The sequence below is a fragment of the Aythya ferina genome, assembly GCF_964211825.1.
Source record: "Aythya ferina genome assembly, chromosome: 8".
NCBI classification, from domain to species: domain Eukaryota; kingdom Metazoa; phylum Chordata; class Aves; order Anseriformes; family Anatidae; genus Aythya; species Aythya ferina.
The window spans coordinates 8,025,567-8,051,170 of NC_140304.1; the positions used below are offsets into that span (position 1 = coordinate 8,025,567).

A 25,604-nucleotide genomic window follows, 5' to 3' on the forward strand; every position below is an offset into this window, starting at 1 on the left:
GTTGCAGCCTGCAAACAAACCTTTGCATTTTAGCATATCAGAATTTTCAAAACCATATCGAACAGCAACCGTTAGGGATAGTTCATAGCTAAATACTTTCAAGCCTTAGGGCCTCACTCATGTGTGATGTCCCATATCCACACAGAATCTACTGCAATTAATATAATCTGCCAGAACAGTAATTTTTTTCAGAATAGAAACCTTCAATACAAGTGTTACTCACTTTACAGATTAAGTTGATAAAGACAGAGATGCTTATAATGAATTATTTCCTCTATTTAGGAGTCAGGATATAAACCTACAATATGATATTGCCTGTTTTCTGTCACAGAGTTTTGTACCTCTCATTTACTACATTTATATATGGTGCGCTCTATCTGCGCCGCTGTGGCCTCACCTCAGGCACTGTGTTCAGTTTTCTGTGCCACAATATAACACAAAACTATTTGCAAGTGCCCAAAGCAGGGCAACAAAGATGTTGAAGGGCCTAGAAGGGAAGGTGTGTGAGGAGCGGCTGAGGTGACGTGGTCTGTTCAGCCCCGAGCAGAGCAGGCTGAGGGGAGGCCTCATGGCGGCCTGCAGCTCCCTCACAAGGGGAGCGGAGGGGCAGGCGCTGAGCTCTGCTCTCTGGGGACAGCGACAAGACCCGAGGGGATGGCATGGAGCTGGGACAAGGGAGGGTCAGGCTGGGGGGTAGGGAAAGGTTCTGCACCCAGAGGTGGTCGGGCACTGGGACAGGCTCCGCAGGACGCATGGCCTGAGTTTTGGGTGGTCCTGTGTGGAGCCGGGTGTTGGACTCCATGATCCTTGTAGGACCCTTCCAACTTAAGATATTCTACAATTATAAAAGTATAGAAACCTGAGCACATGTTTAGGAAACAGAAAATAAGAAAGCTAAGTTTGTCATTCTGGATTTAAAAAAAAAAAAAAAAAAAAAAAAAAAAAAAAAAAAAAAAAAAAAGCTAAAAGGAGATCTTACTGCTGTCTCGGCTGCCTGGTTGGTGGTTACAGAGAAGACAGAGTCTGACTCTTCTCAAAGGTGTGCAATGAAAGAACAAGGAGCAACAAGCACCATTTGCATTGTGGAAAATTATGACTGCACATTAAGAACAACAACAACAAAAAAATCACAAGGATGATCATTCAGCAGAAGGAGCTGCCCACTCTGGCAGTGGGGCGTACACCCTCAGAGAGAGTGAAAACTCTATTAGGAAAGGCCACGATCAACTAACACAGAGACAGGCTCTGCTCTGAGCAAGGGATACAACCAGATGATGTTATGAGATCCCTGCCAGCCTATGTTATTCCATAACTCTACAACACCAATGCATAAATCTGAAGCAGGAAAGTTTCAAGCATTTGGTTGGGAGGGGGAAGGAAGAGGGGGTAGAGTTACTTCCTAAAGGTTGGGGATTTTGTTGCTTGTTTTTTAATGGCTTCAAAAATATGAAGTTTACTTTTACCTTCCTCTCCTTAGTTTCCAGAAGTAACTATAAATGCATTTCAGTTATTTCTTTATTTATTTTCTGCAAAGGAAAAAAAAAATAAAAAAAAAAAAATGTAGGAGTAGATTTCAAACTATCAGAGGTTTTCTTTCTTATTAGGGTCCACTGGCTGGCCATAAAAATGTATCGTGGCATTAGATGTATTTGTTTGAAATACCTTATACTGAAATTCAAACAGTTCTTCAAGCAGAATTCCTAGCAAGAAGGATTTGTGACAGGGAAACTACAAGATTTACTTTGAAGAAAAAAAAAAAAAAAACGGGTGTTTAAGAGACCCACAAACCTTCAAAAGAACACCTCCTTCAAAAGGCCCCACCTCACAGCTATAAGGGATTTTTTCAGAAGTTAATGTATTTACATAAAGTGGAAAGACTTGCAAACAGTACAAGGCAATTACTGCAAATACTGCAGCAGTATTGAACAAAATGTTCCTGATTTTCGTTGTTTTTTCAAAGAAATCAATTATTTCTTTCATCCACACTAAAACTATAGGCCAAATCCTGTACTTCTTACTAAAAGAGTTATTCTAGAGACCTCCTGCTGGTCTTCTATACAAAGAAAATGAATACACCAATGAGGTGAAGAGAAAGAAAAGGAGATTGAAAATACAGTCCATATGGAAAGAAAAATTGCATTTAAAATGCACCCAATAAACACAAAAGTTCTACTACATTGTATTTGAGTAGCTTTGAATTTTGCACACTATTGTTGACATTTATTGACATTTATATATTTATCTGTATGTATGTATATAAAGACACTTATATGCACATAAATACACACATGCTTCACTCTACATATAACCATGCAGATTAAAAAGCCTGCCCCTTCTTGTTTTTAGTATTAACACACTGGATCCTACATATTCTCCGGTATCATTAGCTAATAGCTCCCTGAATGTTCTCTGTGGTTTCTTATTCCCGCATATTTTAGATCAGCTTTGTGAACATACTAAAACTGTATTTCATGAAGAACAGTTTAGAAAAAATAAAAGATGCAGATAAGCAGAAGTGTCTAGTTAGGCAATTCAAAGTAATCATTGCATCTTATCTTTGGTTTACTTTTTTTAAAAAAATGTACTTCTGGTTTATACATAAATACTTCTGCATCCCACATTTCATGTTTCTTATTATTTCTGGGCTTATCCCTAGAATGCTTCGGGAAGAGGCGGGGAGAGACCTTAAAATTATTATTGCAGCAAGGAGAAGGACTGCTTTCATCAACCGGCGTACACACCAACAATCACACTTCCACTGAGGTTTCTTTCCTAACCTGTAACTGCCAGTAAGAACTGGAGGAAAAAAAAAAATTAAAATCACACTGCCAACTATGGTACAGCAAGTGTCCAATCTTTCTGTGTAGCAGCTCTGTAGATTTCATCAAGGGATTCTCTTCTCACTGCTGTAAGCACAGCAGTATCCTTCATCCTATGCACAATAACATATTTTGTATTTTAGTCCAGCAACATTTTCCAACGTGACAAGAACACTAAAAAGTAAGACAGTTACCCAACATCTGCATTCATTCCCACCTATCTCCTTTAGCAACCACAAAAGAAAAATTTTAATCAGAAGTTAGATTCGTTTTGAAAACTACCCTAAATAATTTAAGAATATTAATAATCATCAATTCCCAATAAATTAATTACATTACCTGAATGCTTCACATCATTTAAAACCATGCTGCCTACTTGAAGGTTGAAAATATAAAAAATACAATTTTTTTTTCTATACATCATACCCAACATATGCATTCTATGAAAAATCAAGGTTCTGTAATTGTGAATATCAACACAGTTGACAAAATAAATAAATAAAATAAAATTTCCTTATCATTCTCTGCATAATTAACAAGTTAGCTCTGAAATACTAGCAAGCTGAAGTGTTATTATTTCTTGTGGGCACTTGGATGGTGAATTCTGAAGATAGTTATGAATCAGTAACTGAAGTACAGCTAGTTAATACCTACAGCTTACAGATTTGCATACAGAGCTATAACTGAAGGCAGTCCATCAAGCATTTGCAAAATCGTGCATGAAGTTTGTTTGGGGTAACCCTAATGTTTGTTGTTTTGGTTTGTTTTTTTTTCTTGCTTAGAACCTGGTCTCCCATAATTAGTACCACTCTTTTCATTTCTTCCCTTAAACTTCAAGTTGCTCTGTTGATTTTTTTAATAGAAAAACATAGATATTTCCTATCTGAAATGATGATTTCAAGATAAAAATATTTTCATTTACTTTTTAATTTCCATAAGTATATATTTCTGATACCATTATTTCATCAATAATGATACCACAAATAATATACAGACAGCAGAGGAAGGTCAAGATACCACAGACTGTGAGGTAGAAGAAAAAAAAAAAGGCTTCCAAAGCTCATCTTTTAATCCTGGCATATGATTTAAGATGACAGACCAATCTAACAACCAAGTTGTACAAAGAGAAAAAGATAAGGTAACATTGATGGAGACTTGAAAGATCATCAGCATTCAATGAGTACAGAGACCTCGGCACACCATGTTCAAACTTAGAAATTCTTTCAATTTTTATGGCATTTTGCTAAAAATCAGAAATAATTAAATGCGTAGCCACCTCTGGAATGAGCAGTCTATGAAGACAATTTTTACTTTGGGATTTCAAAAGTGAATCAAAGGTTTTTGTTTATGATTCTCCAGAGTGACCCTGACTGCCTTGTTTTCACCAAAATCATTCCATTCTTATGGGAATTTCAAATATTTCTGCTTTTAAACATTCTTTTTAAATGTGAGGGCTTCCCCAAGTGCAAAGCCTACTGCCACTCACCTTCTACAAAAACCCTGTGCACTAAGAACTTGTGCAGTAATTGCAGTAAACACAAATCTTCCAGCCATTTCCCAATAGTCAGGTATTTCTTTGTTCACATGTCAAGGCCTGCCACTTAAAGGTTTCTGTGACAGAGACTGTGATTTAGTAATAGTATTGAAAACTACAGGCCTGAAAACATTTCACTGAACTCTGATTTCACGGGAGGAAATACAGCCTCTCAGGCCCTTTCACTTTCCCATATGGATACTAGTGCAAACCACAGAACGCTACCTCTAGAAAGGATTTAAAAACTAAACGTATGAAGCAGTTTTCCAACTTTATGTCCTTTGAACAAACACCAGAAATGATTCATTACAGCCATGTGGATACACTGCTTGTTCCCTACTGCTGCCTGCAGCTGTTACACAATGTGAAAGACATAAAAAGAACTGCGCCATCTCTGCATCCTCTCTAGACTAGGATACAGACAGCCTATCCATAGACCATATGGATGACGTCCTGTCATGCCATAGTGCCCATGGTTTTAGTTTCCAAGGATTAAGGATGCCTTTTTGCTGCACCACTATTCTGCTCCTTCAGAGCTCAACCAAAGTTCAGACAGACAATGAACTAAAATATCTTTCACCCTCAAATGCTGGTAGGGTTCAGGATTTTCAAGTCATGTTCCTGCACAGAACTGTGAAGGTTTCTCTTGCAAAATTATTTTTCAAGTCTTTATTAAAAAAAAAAAAAAAAATCTCCCTATCAAAGAATCTGTGTTAAGATGTTATTAAGATTTTTGAGACCAATACCAGCACAAAATACCTCTGGCCATAGGTTTGAGTTTATTTTCACACAAGCCTTTGGTTTCTTGGTACTAGGCTATCAGATACTGTCTGGGGAGGGGAAATGTTTCCACAACTAAGTCATCCCTTTATTTTTTTAATCTGCAAGCTTCAAAACAGCTAAAATTTGTCGAGAGGAAGTCAAAGTTACTGTAAAGCATCAGGTTTCTGAACGTCTTACCGTCAGCTCTCCTCCCACCCTGTAATTCACATACCTATTGACACAACTTTCTACACTGCAGAGCCTTGTTATTTCTTCAGTATCATCAATGCTGAAAGAGCAAGTGTTCCACAAGCTACAGAACTGCAAAAACAGAAATGTGAGACGGTCAGAAGAAAACACCAATATCAAAGATATTACAATGACAGTAGTAATTTGTAGTGCACCATTACAGGGAAATGAGTGCTCTACCTGTAATGCTTCAAAGCATAATAATGCCTGTTCCTTTTTTTTTTTCCTCAAGTATGTAGGACATAATGTGCACATTATGAAAAGTATGTCAAATCTGTTGCTACTAGAGTCAGCTTGCACAGCATCCAAAGAGACTGAAAATGTAACATAACAGTTATTTGATGCACAGGTGAGTGCTTTCCTTTCCCCCCCCAATTGCTGCAGTTCACAAGAAGAAAGTCCTGCCTTTTCATCACCATGCTCTCTCTCTCTCTCTCTGTCTTTTCCTGGTGGGATTCATGAAAACACAGCTGCACGTGCCAGTGAAAGAGCTGGCGGTGCTGCATGCATGTGCGTGCAGAAGGCTGTCCAAAGGAGGTTCTGAGCACACAGCTCTGGACAGCCAGCTCTGAGCAGAGAACAGCTGATACCTACAACATGCAGGTGCTGCTCTCTCTATTATCACAAGTTCCAGTCATCTTTGTTCTGTAGGCAAGAAGGAGTAGAGTGGCCAGAAGGAGGTAAAAAAATAATTTCAGAGAGTACCAATACATTGGCATAAGGTGTTCATCCCTACCTGGGAAAAGAGGAGAAGTAACAAGGACAGCTGAACTGCTCTAATATTTTGAATTGTAGGACACATATCTACAGTCACCTCTGCTATTAAGAGGAGGAGCTCAGGTGGCTTGGAAGGAAAAGATCCAGTGGGGCACGTTGACAGAATAAAAGCTATTACATTTTAGGCCTTTACTGAAGAATTTCAATGGATTTAATTTAATTTCAAGAGGGTTTTGAAAACCAATATTGTGTAGCCTTTCATCCGTAGTTATAAGCATGAAGCTTCCTTTTTTTTTTAATGCATCTTTTGAGGTTTTTCAAAGCAATGGATTTTCTTTTGAAACCTCTCCTATTATAGCCTGTGCAATGCTCTATGAGAAAGGGTTTAATCCACACTGCTTCTGCTGTTCCCCCATAGTGTCAAAAAAAGAGCAATGCAAATATTCACAGTATTATCAGACAGATACAGAGAATAGTTTTCTGCTTTCGTAATAGTCTAATTATATTTTTTGTCCAGTAGAGAAAAATTCATCCACTTTTCCCTCATGACTTTGAGCCAGCACACATCTCTGGTCAGAACATTCCCCTTTGAAACACCGCGTGTTACCAGAAATCCCGTGGTTCTCTGCAGCGCCTGAAAATGCTTGCTATGAGTCAACAAGGAACTCCCAAAATGTTCCTCCTGCACAATGCTTTGCTCCTCCTTGTTCTTTGCACCTTCCAGGTGAAGTTTGACCCACAAAACCTGTCTGCAAAACTACAGAAATACAGAGCCAGCTTCTCCACACAGGAGCTCCGACAGACATGTATGAGGAGCTCTTCCATGGCAGCCCCTGCTATTAAAAGCAGAACTCCTACCAGAAATGAACCTTTCCAGCACAGCAATGCACATCATCTTTGACTGGTCTCTGGATCATGACCATCTCATGTGAAGGATGGGTCTCAAGAAACGCTGGGCCAAAAGCTGAATTTAGAGGCCAGTCTTGCCCTTCCTCTGTAAAGGTGTTATGAGGGCCCCAGCTTCTCTGAAGCTGTCTCCTGCCAGCTGCAGCCTCCTTTCCCAATCCCACGGCCTCAGAACAGTCCCCTAACCCCCATCTCGCTCCCTTAGCTCAGGTTTTGCTCCCCGGGCTTTACAGTTCCTGTACCAACAAACAAGCAGCTCTAGGAACCTGGTGCTCTCTGCCAGGGCCCTGGCCTTTCTGAGGGACCTGTCGTCTCCTGCATTGCAGTGAGAGCAAATAATCTACACGTTGGCCTTTGGATCCACTGACGATGGCTTCCTTCTATGCACAAGGCCTCACAATCCACACACAAAGCTGCTTTTCTGTAAGCTTGAAACATTACCTAGTTCTAATTTTCTGATTGCAGCTCCCGTGTTTTTTTCTTCACAAGTTCTGCATTTGCGTTTCCATCTTAAAAGATACTACGTATAAAGCAATACTTCAAAAAATGATGCTACTGGATTAGAAACAGACTGCTTAATGATGCATTGTGCAGGAGCCTAAAATATTCACCAGAACTGGATTGCAGAAAATAATCTCATGTGATTTTTACAGTTCCAGTCCTGAAAATATAAATGAAAAACACAAAACAAACAACCACCAAAAAAAAAACCACCAACCCCCACACACAAAATAAACACACCTTGTATCAGTAGTCTTAGATGCATGCCCTTACCAGTTAAAGCAGCAAAATTCCTCACTGCATTTTCCAGCAAGGAAAACAAAGTGTGTGGCACACAGACCTTTTGCGTTGCTCACATTTTTAACTTTCTGCACTCACCAGCATAAATCATCCAACTTTTAAAGAAGTCTGACACTTGGAGCCAGGACTTGTTCAACATGCTGTAACTGCTTAGTTTAGCTGAGCTCTGAAATTACTTGCAAGTGAAGTGTTTGGAAAAAAAGCAAAACTAATGGTGATTTTTGACCTTTTCTCCAAGTCTGTAAAGGGGAAAAATGAAATACATAAAACATACAAAGATCCTCACTAGCAGAATTACTTTCTGTGAAGCAAAACTCAAACCCCTGTACGTTACCACAGAACTGAAGAAAAAAATCAAGTTTACTGCATCATGCCTTGACGAGAATAGTCCTTCCCCAAAGATGAAGAACTGACTGACATGCAAGACTTGCTATTCTCAAAGTCACATGAGAAATAAGAGACATGCAGAATAAAAATACCAGAGACATGATGTAAAGTGGTGAATAGGCTAAAATTAGTTCACATTCTTTTTTTTTTTTATGAAGAGAGTGTAAGGTTTTATTATTATTATTAAACTGAAAACCTTGGAAAGCGTGGAAAGGTGAAAAATGGAGATTTTAAATCTAAATGTACAAACACATGCATGTGAACCTATACTTGTACCAGAATAACTGCACACATCCATTTCTCCTTCCAGGAACACTAATTCAAAGGCAGTTGTTATAAAAATAAGGAGAAAAATACCACATCTCCCTCATAAAAAAAAAAAAAATCAGGAATAACATCAGGAAATTTTATAATGACTAGGCAATGTCTATTCTGGTCTCAAAGACAGATTGCCAGTATTCAGCATTTTTCCACCCCAGGTTTTGTGCCTTACCTTTCCAAATGTTCACTTGCTTTATGAGGACTAAAAATAAAGGCTTCTTTCTTCTTATTGTAGTATTAATATTTTCACTTGAAGAATAGGAATTCTTCTTATTCCTTTTATTCATTTTCAGTTTAAGCTGGTATTACTCAAAGCTGGAATGAAATACAATGAGATGACTGAGTATAAAATTAAAGTTTTATAGTCAAAGGTCAGCAAATTGGTTAAATGTCCTTTGAGTTATAGAAGCAGCAGCAGCATATAAGTACAGGACAGCAGATTACAAGTTCAGCTTCTCTAGGCTGCAAGCAAAGCTGAATTATTTACTTTGTGATGTCTCTGTTGAGCTCAGTAAATCTAATTCTAGACAGCATTGAAATTTTTTGATACACTACAGTCACTTTCTTCAAGTGAACGTAGAGCTGTGACATGGATGCAAGTTGTTGGTTAGCTTACACAGTTAAAAATATATTTTCATGACCCCCCACTTCCCCTCTACTCCAAGCCTGCCTGCACAAGTGCACTGATGAGGCTGCAAACCTCTTTGGAAAAGCAGCACTGCTATAAAGTCATCAAGAGGATGTGGTAAGAGAAGAGGCATGCTCTGTGTGCCAAAGGGTGCGTAAGAAAATAGTGGAGAACAGCACTAGGAAAGGGGGTGGGGGGAAAGGAGGAACACATTATTTGAAGCTGGGTCTGACTGGGACTTATTTTTTTCCTAGCAGCCTGCACGTTGCTGTGTTTTGGATTTGTGGCCAAATCAGTGTTGATAACACACCTAGTGCTTGCAGGGTGTCAAGGCTTCCTCTGCTGCTCACTCTGCCCCCACAAGGAGCAAGCTGAAGGGGCCAGGAGGCTGGGAGGGGACCCAGCTGGGACAGCAGGCCCCAAATGACCCAAGGGTACTTTATGCCATGTAACACAAGGCTCAGCAATGAAACCGGGGCACTGCTCTGTCCACAGTAGCCATTGCTCTGAGGCTAGATAGCAATCGCCTTGTGGGAGGTGGTAACTGATTTGTCTTCCCATCACCTGGGTTTTGTTCTTTGCTGTTTTTTTTTTTTGTTGTTGTTTGTTTGTTTTTCTTTCTTCCTCTCCTCGTGCCTCACTTTTTCAACTGTCTTTACTTTGACCCACGAGTTTTCTCACTTTTGCTCGTTCAGTTCGCTCCTCGTCCTGCTCTGGGGGAGGGCTTAGCTGCTGGCTAGGGTGAGCACACCATACACTGAGAATAGGAAGTAATCACAATCATACTGATAGTCAAGTTATAAATTAACCTGGACATTTTGAAGACTATATTTGCTTTTTCCTTTTTTTTTTTTTTTTTTTTTTTTTTTAAGTTCACTGTACCTGAATAATCACATGACTAACAGAAAATGCAGACATTTCTCTTCAATGTCCTCCTTGCAGTTGGAGACATTTTTAGAAAAACTAATTAACTAGTTAACACTGTTGTTCTCTGAATGCTGAACCAACTACAGAAGCAAGCATAACTGCTCATATCTAGACTGCACAGGCCAAATTTAGGAAAAACTGTGCACTGGTTTACAGGTGGACACTCAACATAGGGCATGCAGGCTGCCATGGCAGCTGAAGCAGGGTCTGTGTCAATAGACTTGGCCAGCAGTCAATGAGCTTGCCCCGACACTATGGCAGCAACCTGCTTCTGGCAGTTCATTAATAGTTATTCCTCTTTGCTTACCTGTTTGTTCCCCTGCTGTTCAGGCCTCTGGGAGAAACTCAGGCTGCTGAGGTCAACTGCACTAACAACAGAGCAAGAACATCACCGGTAGGAACTGCTGTAGCGAGAATCCCAGGTTACAGCTGTAATCACCCCTTCCATACCAAGTTCAAAATTGTTTTTCTTCAGATATAGTTGTCTGATTGTGACAGAAAAGGGCATGATTTTGAGAGGCACGTGATGGTCGTCAATGCATACAGTTTAAGTTATGTGCAAAGCCTTTTAAAGTCTATTTGACGCGGATGCTGACAGAAGCAGCAGACCTGCGTGCCGTGGCAGAGCTCGGTCCATTTGAAGGTGCTCCATTTGTAGAGGAGCGGCCCTGACTGCGGTGTAGGAAGCTACGTAGGTGTGCACAGTGCCTTTCCGTCCTGAGGCCTTTCTAGAGCAGCGCAACGCAAGGCACGCGTGCTGACACACAAAAGCTTCTGCGGCAGCTGTCCTGCCTGGCGCGCCGCTGATTTAACGCTTTCTCCTTGAACCAGCGCCGCTGCTTTGAAGCCGCAGCCCGAACAAAGCGCACTGCTTGGTAGTCACAGCAGCTCTATCTGGAAACAACGTTTTTTATAATTTAAAAAACGATTACAAAACGTGTGTGCTTAGGGAAATGCAGCCACAGAGATGATGCATGGGAGACGTTCAGCTGAAACGTGTTTCAGCGCAAGCTGCCTGCCGCCGCCCTACATAGAGGACGGCCTCTGCACACAAACCACAATAAAAGGAGGCCAGCGGCCTCCACTGCTTCGACTGCTCGGTGGTGGATGCACTGAGACGTTGCTACTTTCATGCTAAGTGAACTCAATCTGAACAACAGCAAGTGGCCCTTTTCCAAATAAAATAATAGGAACTGCCTGGGGTGAATTACCCCACTGGCCCTGACCGACCCAGCGCAGGCAGCAGACAGCAGCTGCGCGGCTCAGCCTGCACCAGAACCACCTGGCTTAAAGTGCCTCTGCTGGCTGAACTGAGGATGAGCAGCGGGATCCCTGCAGGGGCTCTCATCCTCTGCAAGACTCTTCAATTTCCAGCCCCGCAGTTTCGCTCTGGGGAGTGCGAACGGCAGAGCTGCGCCTGCCCTCCCGTCCTGGTGGTGGCAGGAACCAGGGCAGGCTCTGAACACTCTGGGCATGAGACAGCTGGAGGAGATGCTGAGAAGGAAAGGGAGGCATCTTAGAGAGAAACCTCTCTGCTAACACCTCTCCTCCCATCACCAGTCATCCCATCAGCTTCTCTTCTCTAATTAAATGAGTTTGGAGCTGACTTGGAAAGAAAGCCAGTGACTGCAGCACAGAAACGTTACTCATTTGCTTGGTGATGAAGTAGGAGCCTGTTTGGTCAGTCAGTGGCTTAACTTACTTTATTTTAATGAATTATCCTAGAAGTGGGATACTGAGAGGTGCCATGTCAAAACAGCCTGACATCATCACCAGACAAGCTTCAAAATGAGTTCCAAGTGGCAGCATTTGTGTGGAGCCTCACACACCGTGTAGCAGCACCAGCCAAAGTAAACCACCCTTCTCCCCCCGCGAGGAGCCGTCCCAGTACCCCACGTCAGGAGCGATGCCAGGGCGGCGTGCCACCGTGCACTGCCCCGGCCCGCTCACCCGGAGCCAAGACCAGAAAACTGACTACAAGGCAAGTTATAAACTGAGAGCCTTTGATTCAGAAAAAAAAAAGAAAAAAAAGAAAAAGGCATGGAAATACATGAATGTGACATCTGCAGCTCAGGCGATCTGCTTGAGAAATATATGAATTTTTGAACTGTGGAGTAACTTAGTAATCAGTTCTAGGGTGTGCCATTTTTCCATAAAAATCCATCACATAGAACTATTTTCTGTGAAATATTAAAATTAGCAGGTTGTAAATAACAAAATCTAGATCATTACTGAGGTCCAGGTAACATAATTACAGCACTGAGACCTGCTCTGAGGAATCGACGTGCCTCACCCCTGACACGTCCAGAGGCTCCGAAGCAGCCCCGTTTGCCAGCAGGTTCGGTACAGGGCTTGGAGCGCAGAGATTTGCCTGACAAGACCCTTTGCCTTGAATATGCTCCTGGTGGCTGTGACAGGCCTGACGACATCTCTGCTCTGCTTCCTATTAAATTTTTAAGTAACTTGCTTTCAAGTTCTGAGCCCAAGTTTCCTGCCCCAAGTAAACCAAGTATCTTTGCTTTTTTTTCTCTTTTTACTTTCGTTTTCTACTTCTGCTTTTCTCTGCCGGTCAGCAGGCTTGGAGCTCAGCCCCAGCAGCACACCAGGCTTGCCAACCCTGCAGCTTGCCCTTTTTCTGTGCAACTGATCAGCACTTCCTTTTCTATTTCTAAATAAAATAAACTTGAAAGCTATGCCTTAAAACCCGCTAAAAATAGTGCCATGTCTGTTCTCTTGCAGCTAGAGCTGATCCCTGATGTCAGTGCTAGGCAGGGGGAGGCAACTCGCGGTTTCTGGATGAAGGAAGAAGCCCAGCAAGTAACGCGCTGTAAGAAGGGAGCATCTTGCCGAGACTGAGCCTGGCTGGAATTTGACTCCACAATATCACAGATCAGAAAACAAACGAACTTCTCAAAGCCTTAGCACTTACTCTTATTCTGCATGCAGCTGAAGGCAGCATTAGGGCAAGAGGTTTCTGCCCCCATTCTCCCTCAAGCCCGCAGCCACTAGGAGAAGAAAAGCCTTCGTACCAGCAACACGCGTTTCCTCACAAGGGGCAGGTAAGAGCCCTGCAGCAAGCAAACAGGACATCACAGCCTGCTTGATCTATTCTCATCCCAATTTTTGACATGTTCCCCTCCCGTGTAATGCCCAAAGTACCTTTGTCAGTGAGATTTATTTTATTTTTCAGGATTCAAGCTATGATCGTGCTGCTCCTTCGCAGTAGCACGCAAGACACGCGCCCACCCTAGGGAACAGGATGTGCACCTACAGCCACGCACACGCTTGTGTGACCGCTGCACACGTTAGCGGGGCTTGAGAGGAAGCCCTAGACCAAGAGCTGCACCATCCCGGAGCCTGGGTCTTAGAGCTGACTCCCACGGCTACCACTCACCACACTCAGCTGCCTCGTGGGAGATTACAGCTTGGAGCACACCTCTTCCACCACACGCTTATTTCAACTGTAGTCCCTGATAAAAAAATAAAAAAAAAATACCTTCAAGTAACACCAAACAAAAGCCTACAACCAGTTCAGTGTGTTCAATCAAAACAATTCATGGACTGCCCGAGTCTGATTCCTCATGCTACGGGAAGTTTTATTAAAAGCAAGTTTCAAGAGACAAAATGATTTGTTTCCCCAGTGCCTCTCACGAGGTTAACCACTTTCTGCTTCAGCATTAGAAGATTTTTAAAAATCCCAGTAAAACTACAAGCCACTTGGAGCGTTATTCTCCTCTTCCCCAACGTGTTCATGGGACGCTTGGGTGACCCTGGGGAAGAGGGAGCGTCCCTGTGAGCCCAGCCACTGCATTTCTCTGGTTCCACCAGCAGCCCTTTGTGCCCAGCAGCAATCCGGACAGAGCAGGCTGGTTTGGTGCAATCTGGAAGGCTGTTGTAATAACCGACAGACTGAAAACACAGGGAAGGGTTTGGCAGCTATATAAAGCTCCCTCCGAGCTCCAGTCCCCGCAGAAGGGCACCAGCCCCAGCAACCAGCATGACCAGCCAGTCTCAGGGAATCCAGCAGCTTCTGCAGGCAGAAAAACGTGCCAAGGACAAGCTGGAGGAAGCCAAAAAAAGTAAGCATCTGGCCTGTTTTTACTGTCTTTTTCTACTGTAAGCTCTTCAGAAATACAGTGGCTCATGGAAAACCGGCATTATTTCATCTGTACGCAGCACAGATGGGCTGCTCCTATTCTTTTTCTGTGCCACTTTCCTCCCACTCGCATCAGCGCGGTGCCTTGACGGCAGTCAGGCATTTATCCCAGCCTTTGGTGCACGGCTTGCTCCAAATCGTGTGCACACGTGTGCTTGTGTGTGCGTGCATGCACGTGCCTCTTCACACTGAACAAGGTTTTCTTTGTTATGTTCGTCCTGTCAGCTAGATTTATTACTGCTTTTTCTCAATGCCAATAATGTCATTACATCCTTCTTCAGGCATTTAAACGAGAAACCTGCACACCTCTGGCTGCCAGCTCTGGAGAACCAGACTCCAAACTCTATTTCTCTTTACGTAATATTTTCAGTGTTCCTCTTTACTTATGAAAACCAGTAACTTGCCTTTTAATCTCAGCTGGGCTTCAAAAAGAAATACATGGAAACAAATGGAGACTTCAGAGTAATAATAATAGTAAAAGCCACAGTACAATCCTAAGAAATGTCAGTACCGTGGTCATTGCTGTAAGTCTTATTACAAGCAATAAGCAATCACTGAGTGATCAAATGGTGATTTTAAAACAAACATCTTTTTTGCTGAATGCCTAATGCCCAGTGTAAAGTATGTGTAGATACCCAAGAATAACAAATTCAACCTTTTTTATTCTAGTCAAATCTAAGCAAATAGTAGTAACAACAAATAAGGAAAGGAAATTAACATCCCAATAAAATGGGAAAAAATGTAGCTGAATCCGCTAATGATCTAAATAAAAGAAACAATTCATCTGGCGGTCTTCCTGTTATATATTTCCTTCATTTTCTGCATTTCTCTCTCATTGACTTAATACAAAATAGTCACCATAATGTCTCCTGAGTGTAGATACCGACCACACAAGTCACTGGCCTGCATTAGCCATGAAATGTTAACACTGTTTCATGGAGAGATCTTGATTTAGAAACCAGCAGCAGGAAACAACATCATCCTCCAAACTCAACTAAAACGCATGAAGATATCACGTGCTGCAGGAGACTTTGATGAAGGATTTTGTTTTCAAGGCAGAAATAGAAGCTAGAGAAAAACTATTTGTCTAGTTTGTGTATCTCTTCTAGTACAAATCAGCGTTGCTGTGTGCTCACTAATTGCGTAACATGTTAATTTGTACAGCAGCACACAGAAAATAAGCAGAAAAGCAACACCTCTTTCCTAAGCATCCAGCCACTGCCTGCACCTTGTAGCCATGCAAAAGCAGAGGAAGAACATTTTTCCATCTTTATAACACAAAAGACTCACAAATAGAGGGCGTTTGGGGGCGCTGCTCCTAGCTTGAGAGCAAGGAATTATTAGTGAGTGATTCAGCCTTTATGCAGCCAGCTGAGGTGCTCTCACTGGGATGTTGCCTCTCTTCTTATGTAGGGCAGAGGAAACAAATGGTTCCCCAGAGCAAGAAGCAAGAAAGCCCATGATTTGGGAAGGCACAGCCTCACAGAGGGAATGGGCGTTAGGTCTGAACAGGGACTGCAGAATCAGGCATTTAGCTATGACAGCTTGATGCTGCTCACCTTATTTTATTTTTCAAATCCAAAAAATGTCACTTCAGCTTTTTCTGAAACAGACGGTTTAAAAGAGGTTTAAAAGTTTAATAAATTAAGAAACCAAATGCAAACTATCGTAATAACACAAATGATGACTGCTAATGAGAGCATCTTGCTGCATCTGGGCACGAGCTCCAGCTGCACTTACTCTGCTCTGCTGGCGAGCACACTCCTGTCCCCACCTCGGCCGCAGGCACAGCACGTGTGAGGCGCAGGGCTTCCTGCAGGTGACCCATCTCCCAGCCCCTGAGCCAGCAGCCTGAATTGAGCCACTGCCTGCACCTACCAGCGTTGCAGTGCTGAGGTAGAACTTACTCAGTAGCTCCAGAAAACCAACTATTAAAAACTCTGTCATCAGTAGAAAACAGTAAAACTATTTTATCGGTATGATTTTCTTCTCTATTCCTTGCCTCTGCTCTCACACATCAGACTGTTCCAGTGTACCAGCAGTTTTCCTTGTCCTTCACTTCAGTGTTTCACAGCAGCATCGCTGCGCCACCTGACAGACCTAACTAAACCAGCATGGCTTAAATAACTTGGGACAGGGACTAAACGAGTTCTTAGGGCCAAAGCCTGTTGTGGCCAGCATAATTTCAGCAGCTTCTTCCCCAGAGTGATTCTGTAGTTGAGTCAACGTAAGGTATTGCCTCGTTTGTTTCAGACAGAGTACAGAATCTAAAACAAAAGGCAACGCATGGCTATCCACTGTCACAGGTGAACCAGCACACACAGTGTGGAGGAACGAGGCGAGGCGATGCTGCTTCGCTCAGCAAACAGCAGCCCAGACCCACCCCGTACCAGTTCAGATCAGCAGCCCCTGCTCAGGGCTGGGCACACACGGCTCAGGGCTGCAGGTGAAAGCACTGAACCTGCCCTGCCGAGCTGTAAGCATGACCTCTGCTGTCACTGCAAACAGCCCTCGAGCAGCGGCACCGTCCCAGTGCGTCAGGTTTTTCTATTTACCTTGTAACGTGAGAAGGAAGAACAGCAGGTCGTTCGTGGGACACAACCAGGAAAAGGCATTTTCAAGGAAATGTGATTACCAAAACTATCCTTATGCAAGACCGTCAGTGTTTACAGCTGATATGCACATCACCAGATCAAAAGGTAGCATGGACACGCCTAATGCTGTATATAAACACATCATGGGCCTCCTTACTGACACACGCAGCTGCTGCAATGCAAAACCCACTTTGCACAACTGGAAAATCGACACCAGAATTCTGTTTATCTTCATAAAGAGAAGCGGAAGCGTGGTGCTACAGCTCTTCTGTGCATGCCTTTTCACACCTCTTGCTCAATGCCCTTTATCTGGCCTTGCAATATTCTTTATCGTATCACGGGCTGATGTCATTTACACCTGACCATTTATTAATAGCTTGTTGGTAAATGCACTTACGCAGGGCTGAAGCTACCAAATTGATCAAACATGAAAAGAGCCTGCAGTTCTCTGTCCTTCTGTACGCTGCACTGCTTTGTCTGTCATTTTTTCTTTAAGCATAATTTGGATCCCAGAAATAGCTTCACATTATCAGAGCCAAGATGTCGATTCCTGAAAATCCTTCTGGATAAACAAGGGAAACAAATGTAACGTGAACACTGGGTTTAGCAAAACTTGGTTTCCTATAGATTTTTTTTTTATATTTTGGCTTGAATTTCTGGTTTCTAATAAAAGTGAAAGCTCAGATGAAAACTTTCAGGAAGTCAGGTTAAAAAACAACTATTAAGCAAAATAAGATATTAAAAAAATAAAATAAAATTGCATCAATTACATCCATCACACTCACTTGGATAACATCCAGGACATACTTTGTCTAGCCAAAAAAGCTATACATCCACTGATCAGCTGTTTCTATTGTATTTTCATTAATATTGCCCAAAAAGAGCATTCCTAAATCCCATTTAGCAACGTAGCACTCTTAAAAACAACAGAAATGGTCCTATTTAAAGAAAATGTCATTAAATTTTGGCAACTTATGCATATGACATTATTTCTGTGCAGAAATTTAGCTAGAAACCTAGATGTTCTGTTTGAAAACAGCAAGCCAATTTTAGCAACTCTGTTCTAGGAATGTAAGATAACTTCGTGTTTAAGCAAATTAGAATGCAAAATTTTCAGAAATATTCTCTTGCGAGACCTTAAAAAAATAGTAACAAAACTGATCATTTTGAACTTAACCTGAGCTAGTTCATTAACATCAGAGCAATACCTACAAAGAATATTACCTTTCTCCAGGCTAGTAATGCTTTCCCACAGGTTAGATAAGACAATATCTAGTACAGGGCTGACTTGCTCCAGAGAGTAAAATGATTAAGATTAGGCCAATTTGATGTGATTCTAGAAGCTCCTGACTGTCCCCTTCCCTCCTGCTCAGCTACCAGACCCCTGGACAGGAAACCTGGGCAGCTCAGCTGCTTTGCAGCTCCTAATATTCAAGCACAGGAAGAAAAGACAAGCAGGCAATAGTAAACCTGGCCCCTGGGGCAAAAGTCTCCTCAAACATGGAGTTTTCCACACCTCTTCTTTTTAGTCCTGGAGTAAATCTCTCAGGGTCACATTGGTTGACTCCCCTCCTGTATTTCTAGCCCTCTTTTTGTATGATCTTGGCTGAATTTCAGTGCTCTGCTACCTGTAAGGACATAAGCTTTAATTTCAGCTCAGCTCTTTGATACAGAGAATCCTGTCCAGAAGATCAGTGAGACTTTGAAAAGGCAATCCCTTATTGCACAACTAAGGTAGCAGACAAGTGGTTAATAACAGACTGATTAATTAATTTTGGTTTGCCTCTAGTGAAACAGCAGGTTAAGCTCTAGTTTCTGCTTAACTTAATCAGGTGCAGCATATGCACGATCGCATATGTTGGCAGTTGCTGATTCTGTCCACAACGTTGTTGAACTAGCAGTAATTTACTCACAGCTTTTCCACTTAATTAAATAGGAAGCAGCAGGTTCCTGCTGTGCCAATCCTAAAGGCACCGTGGAAAAAAAAGAAATGGCTGCCACCCTACAGTGACACCCTATGTATTGTGCTTACTCCAGTGCACTGTCAAGATGTGCCACGTATGTGTATACATACTTTTTGTTCACTAGCTGCTTTGTGAGAGGCAGATGAACTCTTGTTTTACAGCTAATCCCTTTCTATTGTGTGCATTTAAAATGGATTTATTTATCTATCCTGTGGCCAAATATGCAACATATTTACTACAGATGGACCCCCAGATGGAATTTGAAATTAAAATCCCACTGATTTTGAAATAATGTAATTTGCTATAGAGACCCAGTTCTTCAGCTGGTGAAGTTGGCAGAGCTTCTTTGTAGTCACTCCCTCCAATTACAGCTCCACAGAATCTCCTCCCGGCTCCTTCTCTCAAGGAAAACTCTGTAAAAGGCCGGTCCGCTCTAAATTTGGAGATGAGAACAAGAACAAAACAGGAACCTAAACCTAGTTTTGAACTTCGGTGTCCAGACTGATGTCAGGCTTTTACATATATCAGTCAGTTCAGCGTAATGGTCCCAAGACTTCATACAGCAAGAGACAGAAGCTGAGGGAATCAGCTTTCATCAAACAAATACAAACTTTGGGAAGGTGTGTGCTAGGTTTCAACCTGCATCACTGCCCCCCGTACAAATTAGATTGCCTTGGTGGCAGGAGCACTCTGAGACAAGCAATAAACTACACAAAAGAACACTCCCCACTGGTGAACTGTCAGTAAATCTGTTGAGCTCCCCACCGTACTCCTCCTTGCTGTAAAATGCCGTCACACGACCACCTCTCACCTCTCCTCAGGTCCCACAGTCAGTACACCCACAAAAGCCAACGGTCCAGGAACCAACACTTCAAATGGAAATCCCTGTTTCAGGCATCCCTCAGCTGATCTGCAAATAATAGCTTTAGAAGGGGCCACCAGCTGCACGTGTAATTTACTACAGGATCAGGAATTTTACCTGGGATTTTGTGGAATCACAGAGGTATCACCAGCGTCTTCCTCACAGATTGGGCTTTGCTGTTGTGCCCTGCCCAGGGGAAGGGGAATACCCCACGTCACACCTGAGAAGGCTTCAGAAGCCCAGTACAGGTGTAGCCCATCTGATACAGCAGCATGGAAAACCAAATCAGAAGTAGTAATGCTCCTCTCCCTAGCTTAGTTGGAGAATACTGTTTAGGATTTCAGAAAAGGTACTGCTTTTAACAACTTTCTGGAAGTATTCATGTTGCTCAGTGATATCAAGTAAGTGGTTCCAATAAATAAACAAACAGATAAATATCAGGGTGCTTCATGCACCAAATTGAGGTGCCTTTTTCAGTTGTGCAGTCTTTGTGCTCTCATTCTGGTGATGTCCTAATTTACACAACTAAGCAATAGCTTTTTTAGCCCCTGGAGCCCTTTCTCCTGGTGAGGGAGCAGGCACATCCCCTCTTGCTCACAAAGTTCAGGTTGTACAGAGGAAAGAGACCAACAACACAAATCAGCATCAGCCCAGCAGCCTCAAATACAACATCCATATCAACATCCAAGGCAAGGGTTTTACAGCTAGTGACTTTTTCCTCACAAAAAAAGCAGAGCCCTGGGAAGATCCATGTGCCTTACTGAGTTTCTGTAAAGCAGGCAGACAGGTGCATCTCCATGGGCTGGTCACGGCATGTTCAGTGCTTGCCTCATGTAAGAACTTCAGTATAGCATGCCCATCAATCCTGCTTTTATCCTTTGCATAACATCCCTGCGAGACCCGGGATGTACCTGGGCCTGGCTCTGCAATGATTTACATGGGTTTAATTTTACATACCCTTAGGATTTTACCTAAGACGAAGTAACTATTATCAGTGCACAAAATGAAGTTGGCAAATACAACCCTTTCCAGAAAGAAGAGTTTAGTTTCCACTACAGCCTAAAATGCCACTTCTATAAGGATGCAAGATCACCATCCTTTTTAAAAATAAAATTATATATATATATAAAATCACTTTCATACTTTCTACACATTAGTAGAAATAATACCATCAGCTTCCTTTTTCTCTTAATCATTCACCTCTGCGTTTAGCAGATGTTAGGGAAAAAGGGTGGGGGAGACGAGGACAGAGCCTGAAGGTTGCAACTCAGTTTGGTAGTGGTTAAGATGTACCTCGCAGCATGCTGGAAATCTGCCAGCTCTAAACAGCATCCAGTTGGTGCGGGATGAAGGGATCCTGGCAGCCAATCAATACAGAAAAACTTACAGAATAACGTCTTTTCCAATCACTGACAACTAAAATCTGTTATCTGGCTGCTACTATTGCTGATGAAGGAAAGATAGATATTTATTTAAACACAAAGCTGTGATAAAAAAAAAAAAAAATCGTTTCTGTTATGAGAAAATGCATAGTTGCAAAAAGACTTGTGTTGTTAGCAAACCAACACGCTTTTCATGTTGATGCCCAGGGAGCTCTGCTCAGAAGATGGGTGCTGGTGAGACGGGCTGTCAGGCACAAAGTGCCCTACAAGCTCGCTTCACCCCTCTGACAATCCCAGGCAGATAGCAGCACTGTTCACTTTGCTCACAGCTTCATCCAGGAAACTTCTGCACCAGGTAGAAATACCTCTGATGTTGAGCAATTCACCTCTTGAGATGAAGTGACACCTGCGAAGTAAATCCTTGTTTCTCCTCTCCATTAGGAAAGGGAAAGAGGCTGAAGCAGGCCAAAGAAGAAGCCATTGCTGAGATAGACCACTACCGGCTGCAGAGGGAGAAGGAGTTTAGGAATAAGCAAACAAATGTAAGTAAGAAACGTGCATGGCCTTTTTTTGTCAGTATGCTCACTAGTAGAACAAATTGCTTCAAACAGCATTACCTGGACACTTTCCACAACCTAACCTGACCACACTGATTGAACCCAGCTGTCACACAGGCATCTCCTGTGACGTGCAGATGCTTCATTTGGACTTCTTCACTGGCGTGGAATGCATTTGTACCTGGTACTGTAGATTTTAACACTAAAATTGTCTAGATTCTATATTTGGTTCACGCTTGCCCTTTTGAAGACGTTAACTCCCTCAAGTAAAATGCCTTCAAGGTTTTCCTTCAATTCCAGACAGATCTTGATTCTGCCCTGAAACTGGAGGTTGAAATAAGGTGGAAGTTTTGGTAATAGTGACGATTTAAAATCCTTCTTTCTATTTCTGTTCCACTTTAGCTTTTTGTCTGCATACAACACTGCACCTCTGGTGAACTGAAATCATCCAAGCCTTGGGGTTTTTCCTATCTTCATAGTAAAAGTGGTCTGGATAATATTTTCCTATCTGAATTGCAGTTCATTTTATACATTTATGCCATCTTGCTGTCTTCCCTAGTATTTTCATAAAGATTCAAAAACCGTTCTCTTTTACTTGGTGACCTCCCTCTTACATTTTTGTTCTTGTGTTGTTTTGTTTTTACTGCCAAAAAAAAAAAAAAAAAAAAAAAGCCAAGGAGGCCAAATGAAAACTGCTTTATAAACCTGCTATTTCAGTCACACTTCACATAAGACATTCTCCAGCAGAGATCATAAGCCTTAAGGATATACGTACGCAGTCTCCAACAAACACAGCCACCAGACACACCATCACACTGCCAGGCCAGGTGGTGTTGTCTCAAACATACAATATCAGATTTTTACTGATACTAAAATAAAGTAAAAATACGCCTACAATTTATTCACCTTTTCAGTCAAAACGAACTTCTCGCTTTAGGTCTGGAATAGCAGAAGCCTTTCTTTGGTGTGAATTGAATTTTGTCATCCCAAACAAAGCTGCAAGGAAAGGCCACTGTTTGTCAACTGAGCGCGTTACACAAGCAGGCCAGAGCACACACTGCTCCTCAAATGGCAGCATGTGGCTATCTGTACCCATCACTGCAGTCCTCCCTCATGTTCCCTGACCCCATTACATCGCACATTTATCTACCCCAGACTAACGTCATCGTTATTTACCTGTGCCTGGAAGGCAGGCAGGAGTTCCAGCTAAGCCAGTGAGGTCTGATACCCACTTCACTTTGCTGGTTCAGGTGTCCAGGCACAAACACATGTTCCTTCTCATCCTTCTGTGTCGCCATATCCTTGCTTGGGTAACTTCTCTCATACCACAAGAAGTTCCACTTCAGTCCAGAACAAACAATGGCAACAAAAACAATGATTAATTTGAGGTTAGAGACAACTAGAAAGATTTTTTTTTAACATATAAAATTTAAGCCCAGAGCTCAAGCTGATTTTGATAGTGCTCATAGTGTTTGTATTTGGGGTCTGAGGTCACTGAACTCTGGAGATGTGAACCCTGGCTCTGGATTTGTGTTTTGTGTAACGTGTAATGTTTTGCCAACTTTGGAATGACACTAACATCAGACCAGTATAGGCAAGATAAGGGACAGGCCTTCAAGGTCAGCAGAAATCACAGACTAAGCAGAACGTTGCCTGCATGCTGACAAGAAAAAGATCTTCAAAATCAGAAGCAGAAAAAAAAAAAAGGAGAAAGAAAGAAAGAAAGAAAGGAAGGAAGAAAGGAGAGTAAGAATTGATCTCAGATTACGATATTAGCACGGTCCAGGAGAGCAAGTTCCCAGTCTACAGAGGCTCTTCTTCAGATTAGAATGGTCTCCCTGAGGTTTTGCGAAAGTATTTAGTAGCTGGATAACACGCAACCATCTGGGATCTTTAGAAAGTTATTTTGCCCTGTGGAAAAAAAATCAACTTCATAAATCCAGTTTAAGCTGTACAATCCTTCCCACATGAGGCCCTTACAACTTGTCTAAAAGCTAAAATAAAATGCCAGCTAAAAATAGTTACTACAGAAAACAATCTTCTTTTCCCAGTGTTTACTATTGTGTCTACATCCTGTATATCTTCCAAATCATAAAATGTTTTACATCTGGAGTGCAGACAAACTTCATACTACGTTGCCAGGTACAGATAATTGCAAAGGTGATTTGTGCAAAAGGAGATCTTCGTTCAGCTGCTTTTCCTTCTCTCAAGTACTAAGTTGGGCTGAAATCACATGGAAAATAAAGCTAACGACCCCTCCCTTTGTTTGTGGTCAGCCTCTAGGTACCCCCACATGTTAGTTCAGCTGCTAGTCCATGCCAGAAAACTGTGGCAGGAATAAGAAAGATACGTTATTTATTCCTTTCTTACTTTGTGTGCAGAAACGTCTTCTGCTCTCCTCCATGGAATTCTCTAGCTGAAAACAAATTTCTCTCTTGCTATCTGAAGGACTTTTCCACAAGGGAAGAATGCAAGGGATGTTGGAGCAGTGGGGGAGGAAGGAACAAAGCCACGGATTTGGAACGTGTGCATCTGTTTACAACATAACCTTGCTAAAATGTTCAGCAAGTCTAGAGTCAATTAAATTCTAAGCGAATGTCCTGATACTAACTGTGCCAGAAGCTGTCTGGTATTTTGCCAGATAAGAAAATGTAACATTAAAAGACCTTGTCTGAGGCCTGTTGAGGGTTATACATCAGTAGCTGCTGAAGACTCTTCAAATACTCTGAAACTCTAATTATGCATTTTCAGGAAGGCTTTCCCATGTTTTGCTCCTTAGCGGTGCTCACATTTATTCTCAGTGAGGCCAAATGAAGCACACTAGTGCTAAAACTTAGTTGACTAGTCATTAAAATAGAAAACAAATTAAAATGAATGGTATAAAAGACAAAACATGTACAACGTTGTTCCCACAGCGAGCTAGGAAACTTGCATTTCATGGGGAGATACCCATTGCTAATGAGCATATGAAAGAGTTCCCTCGAATCCTGTTTCTATGTGTACGGTTCAACCTAGATCACACCCTTACTGTTAGAAAACACTGTGACATGTTTGCATTGTGTTTATGCTAGATGATAAAGAGAAGTACAATAAACATGGTCATATACAATGCCTTTTTTTGCTTAGAGGGCTTCTGCTTTTCAGGTAATGGGCTCCCAAGGTGACCTCTCTGCTAAAATAGAAGAGCAAACAAAGGAAACCATCCAAAAACTCACCAGCAGCTACCACAAGAACAAGGAGACCATGATGAAAAAGCTTTTGAACATGATATATGACATCAACCCTGAAGTCCACCCAAACTTCCGACAAGCAGCTTAAGATCAGCTATGTGCTGGGGAAAGACGTTTGTAAGAAGTTGGCTTCTTTCTTGATAACCATAGATATTTCCTCCTTTATTGTTTCTGTATTTGTGAGAGAAAGAACCCTAAAGCCAAAAGTGCACAGTTCCAGAAAGGTTTTTGATGCGACAAGAATTATACAGAGTTTCACAAGCATTTGTTGGAATATTGTTTTTTCCTGGTGGTAGTTAAGCCCCTGTCATTTGAACAGGGGCAAGTCAATAACTGCAGAATAAATGATTATTTGACACCAGCAGCTTTTCAGTGGGAGTCTTTCTTTCTTTTTCTCATATAATATGTTCTGTACTAGATGTGTTGTTGCATAAAGTCTGTTTATCCCAATCTTTAGTGTACTTCAAGTCATGTGAAATAGAACTCCACAAAAATAAAAAAATAAAGCATTTCTGTTCTCCTTGTGACACACGGAGCAGCCAGATTATGGAATATATAGGAACTGTCACTTTTGGTCAGAAAGAAGAAGTCAAAACACTCTCAGCTGTTTAATCCTAATTTAAAGCAATATATAACTGACTTGTACACAATCATGTTCAAAAGCCATACTTCAAGTATCGTCCTATTGTTTAAATACATCACAAGCTTTACGTAGCTTTTTTAAGGCTGAAAAGTGAGAGCAGGAGTAATCATTATGTGTAACATTGCCTTGGTTCAAGGTGCACTGTAGCATGCCCATCATTATCTA

General features: G+C 41.9%; 1 protein-coding gene and 1 long non-coding RNA gene across 3 annotated transcripts; one reads left to right on the forward strand and one right to left on the reverse strand.

Annotated features, from left to right (window-relative positions):
- Window positions 1-2,213: 2,213 nt before the first annotated feature.
- LOC311440798 lies at window positions 2,214-19,875 on the reverse strand. Of its 2 annotated transcripts, XR_014695595.1 has the most exons (6): window positions 19,745-19,875; window positions 19,577-19,675; window positions 10,359-10,414; window positions 8,669-8,811; window positions 5,314-5,436; window positions 2,214-2,932 (listed from the first exon to the last, which is right to left on the reverse strand). It is a non-coding gene; the product is annotated as an uncharacterized lncRNA (long non-coding RNA). The 2 variants fall into 2 exon arrangements; XR_014695596.1 differs by lacking the exon at window positions 19,577-19,675 and having other exon boundaries at window positions 10,359-10,419; window positions 19,745-19,805.
- Window positions 13,790-25,160, forward strand: ATP6V1G3 (ATPase H+ transporting V1 subunit G3). The gene is made up of 3 exons (XM_084528129.1): window positions 13,790-14,130; window positions 21,451-21,551; window positions 24,711-25,160. Exons 1-3 carry the CDS (start codon window positions 14,049-14,051, stop codon window positions 24,882-24,884), a joined length of 357 nt encoding a protein of 118 aa, XP_084384255.1. The 5' UTR covers window positions 13,790-14,048; the 3' UTR covers window positions 24,885-25,160.
- The last annotated feature ends 444 nt before the right edge of the window (window positions 25,161-25,604 follow it).

Bases quoted from the DNA above. Each gene is read 5' to 3' on its own strand.
- ATP6V1G3 (XM_084528129.1), top strand. From the start codon at position 14,049: ATGACCAGCCAGTCTCAGGGAATCCAGCAGCTTCTGCAGGCAGAAAAA. The intron at 14,131-21,450 runs GTAAGCATCTGG...CCTCTCCATTAG, and splicing joins GCTGGAGGAAGCCAAAAAAA to GAAAGGGAAAGAGGCTGAAG. The intron at 21,552-24,710 runs GTAAGTAAGAAA...TCTGCTTTTCAG, and splicing joins TTAGGAATAAGCAAACAAAT to GTAATGGGCTCCCAAGGTGA.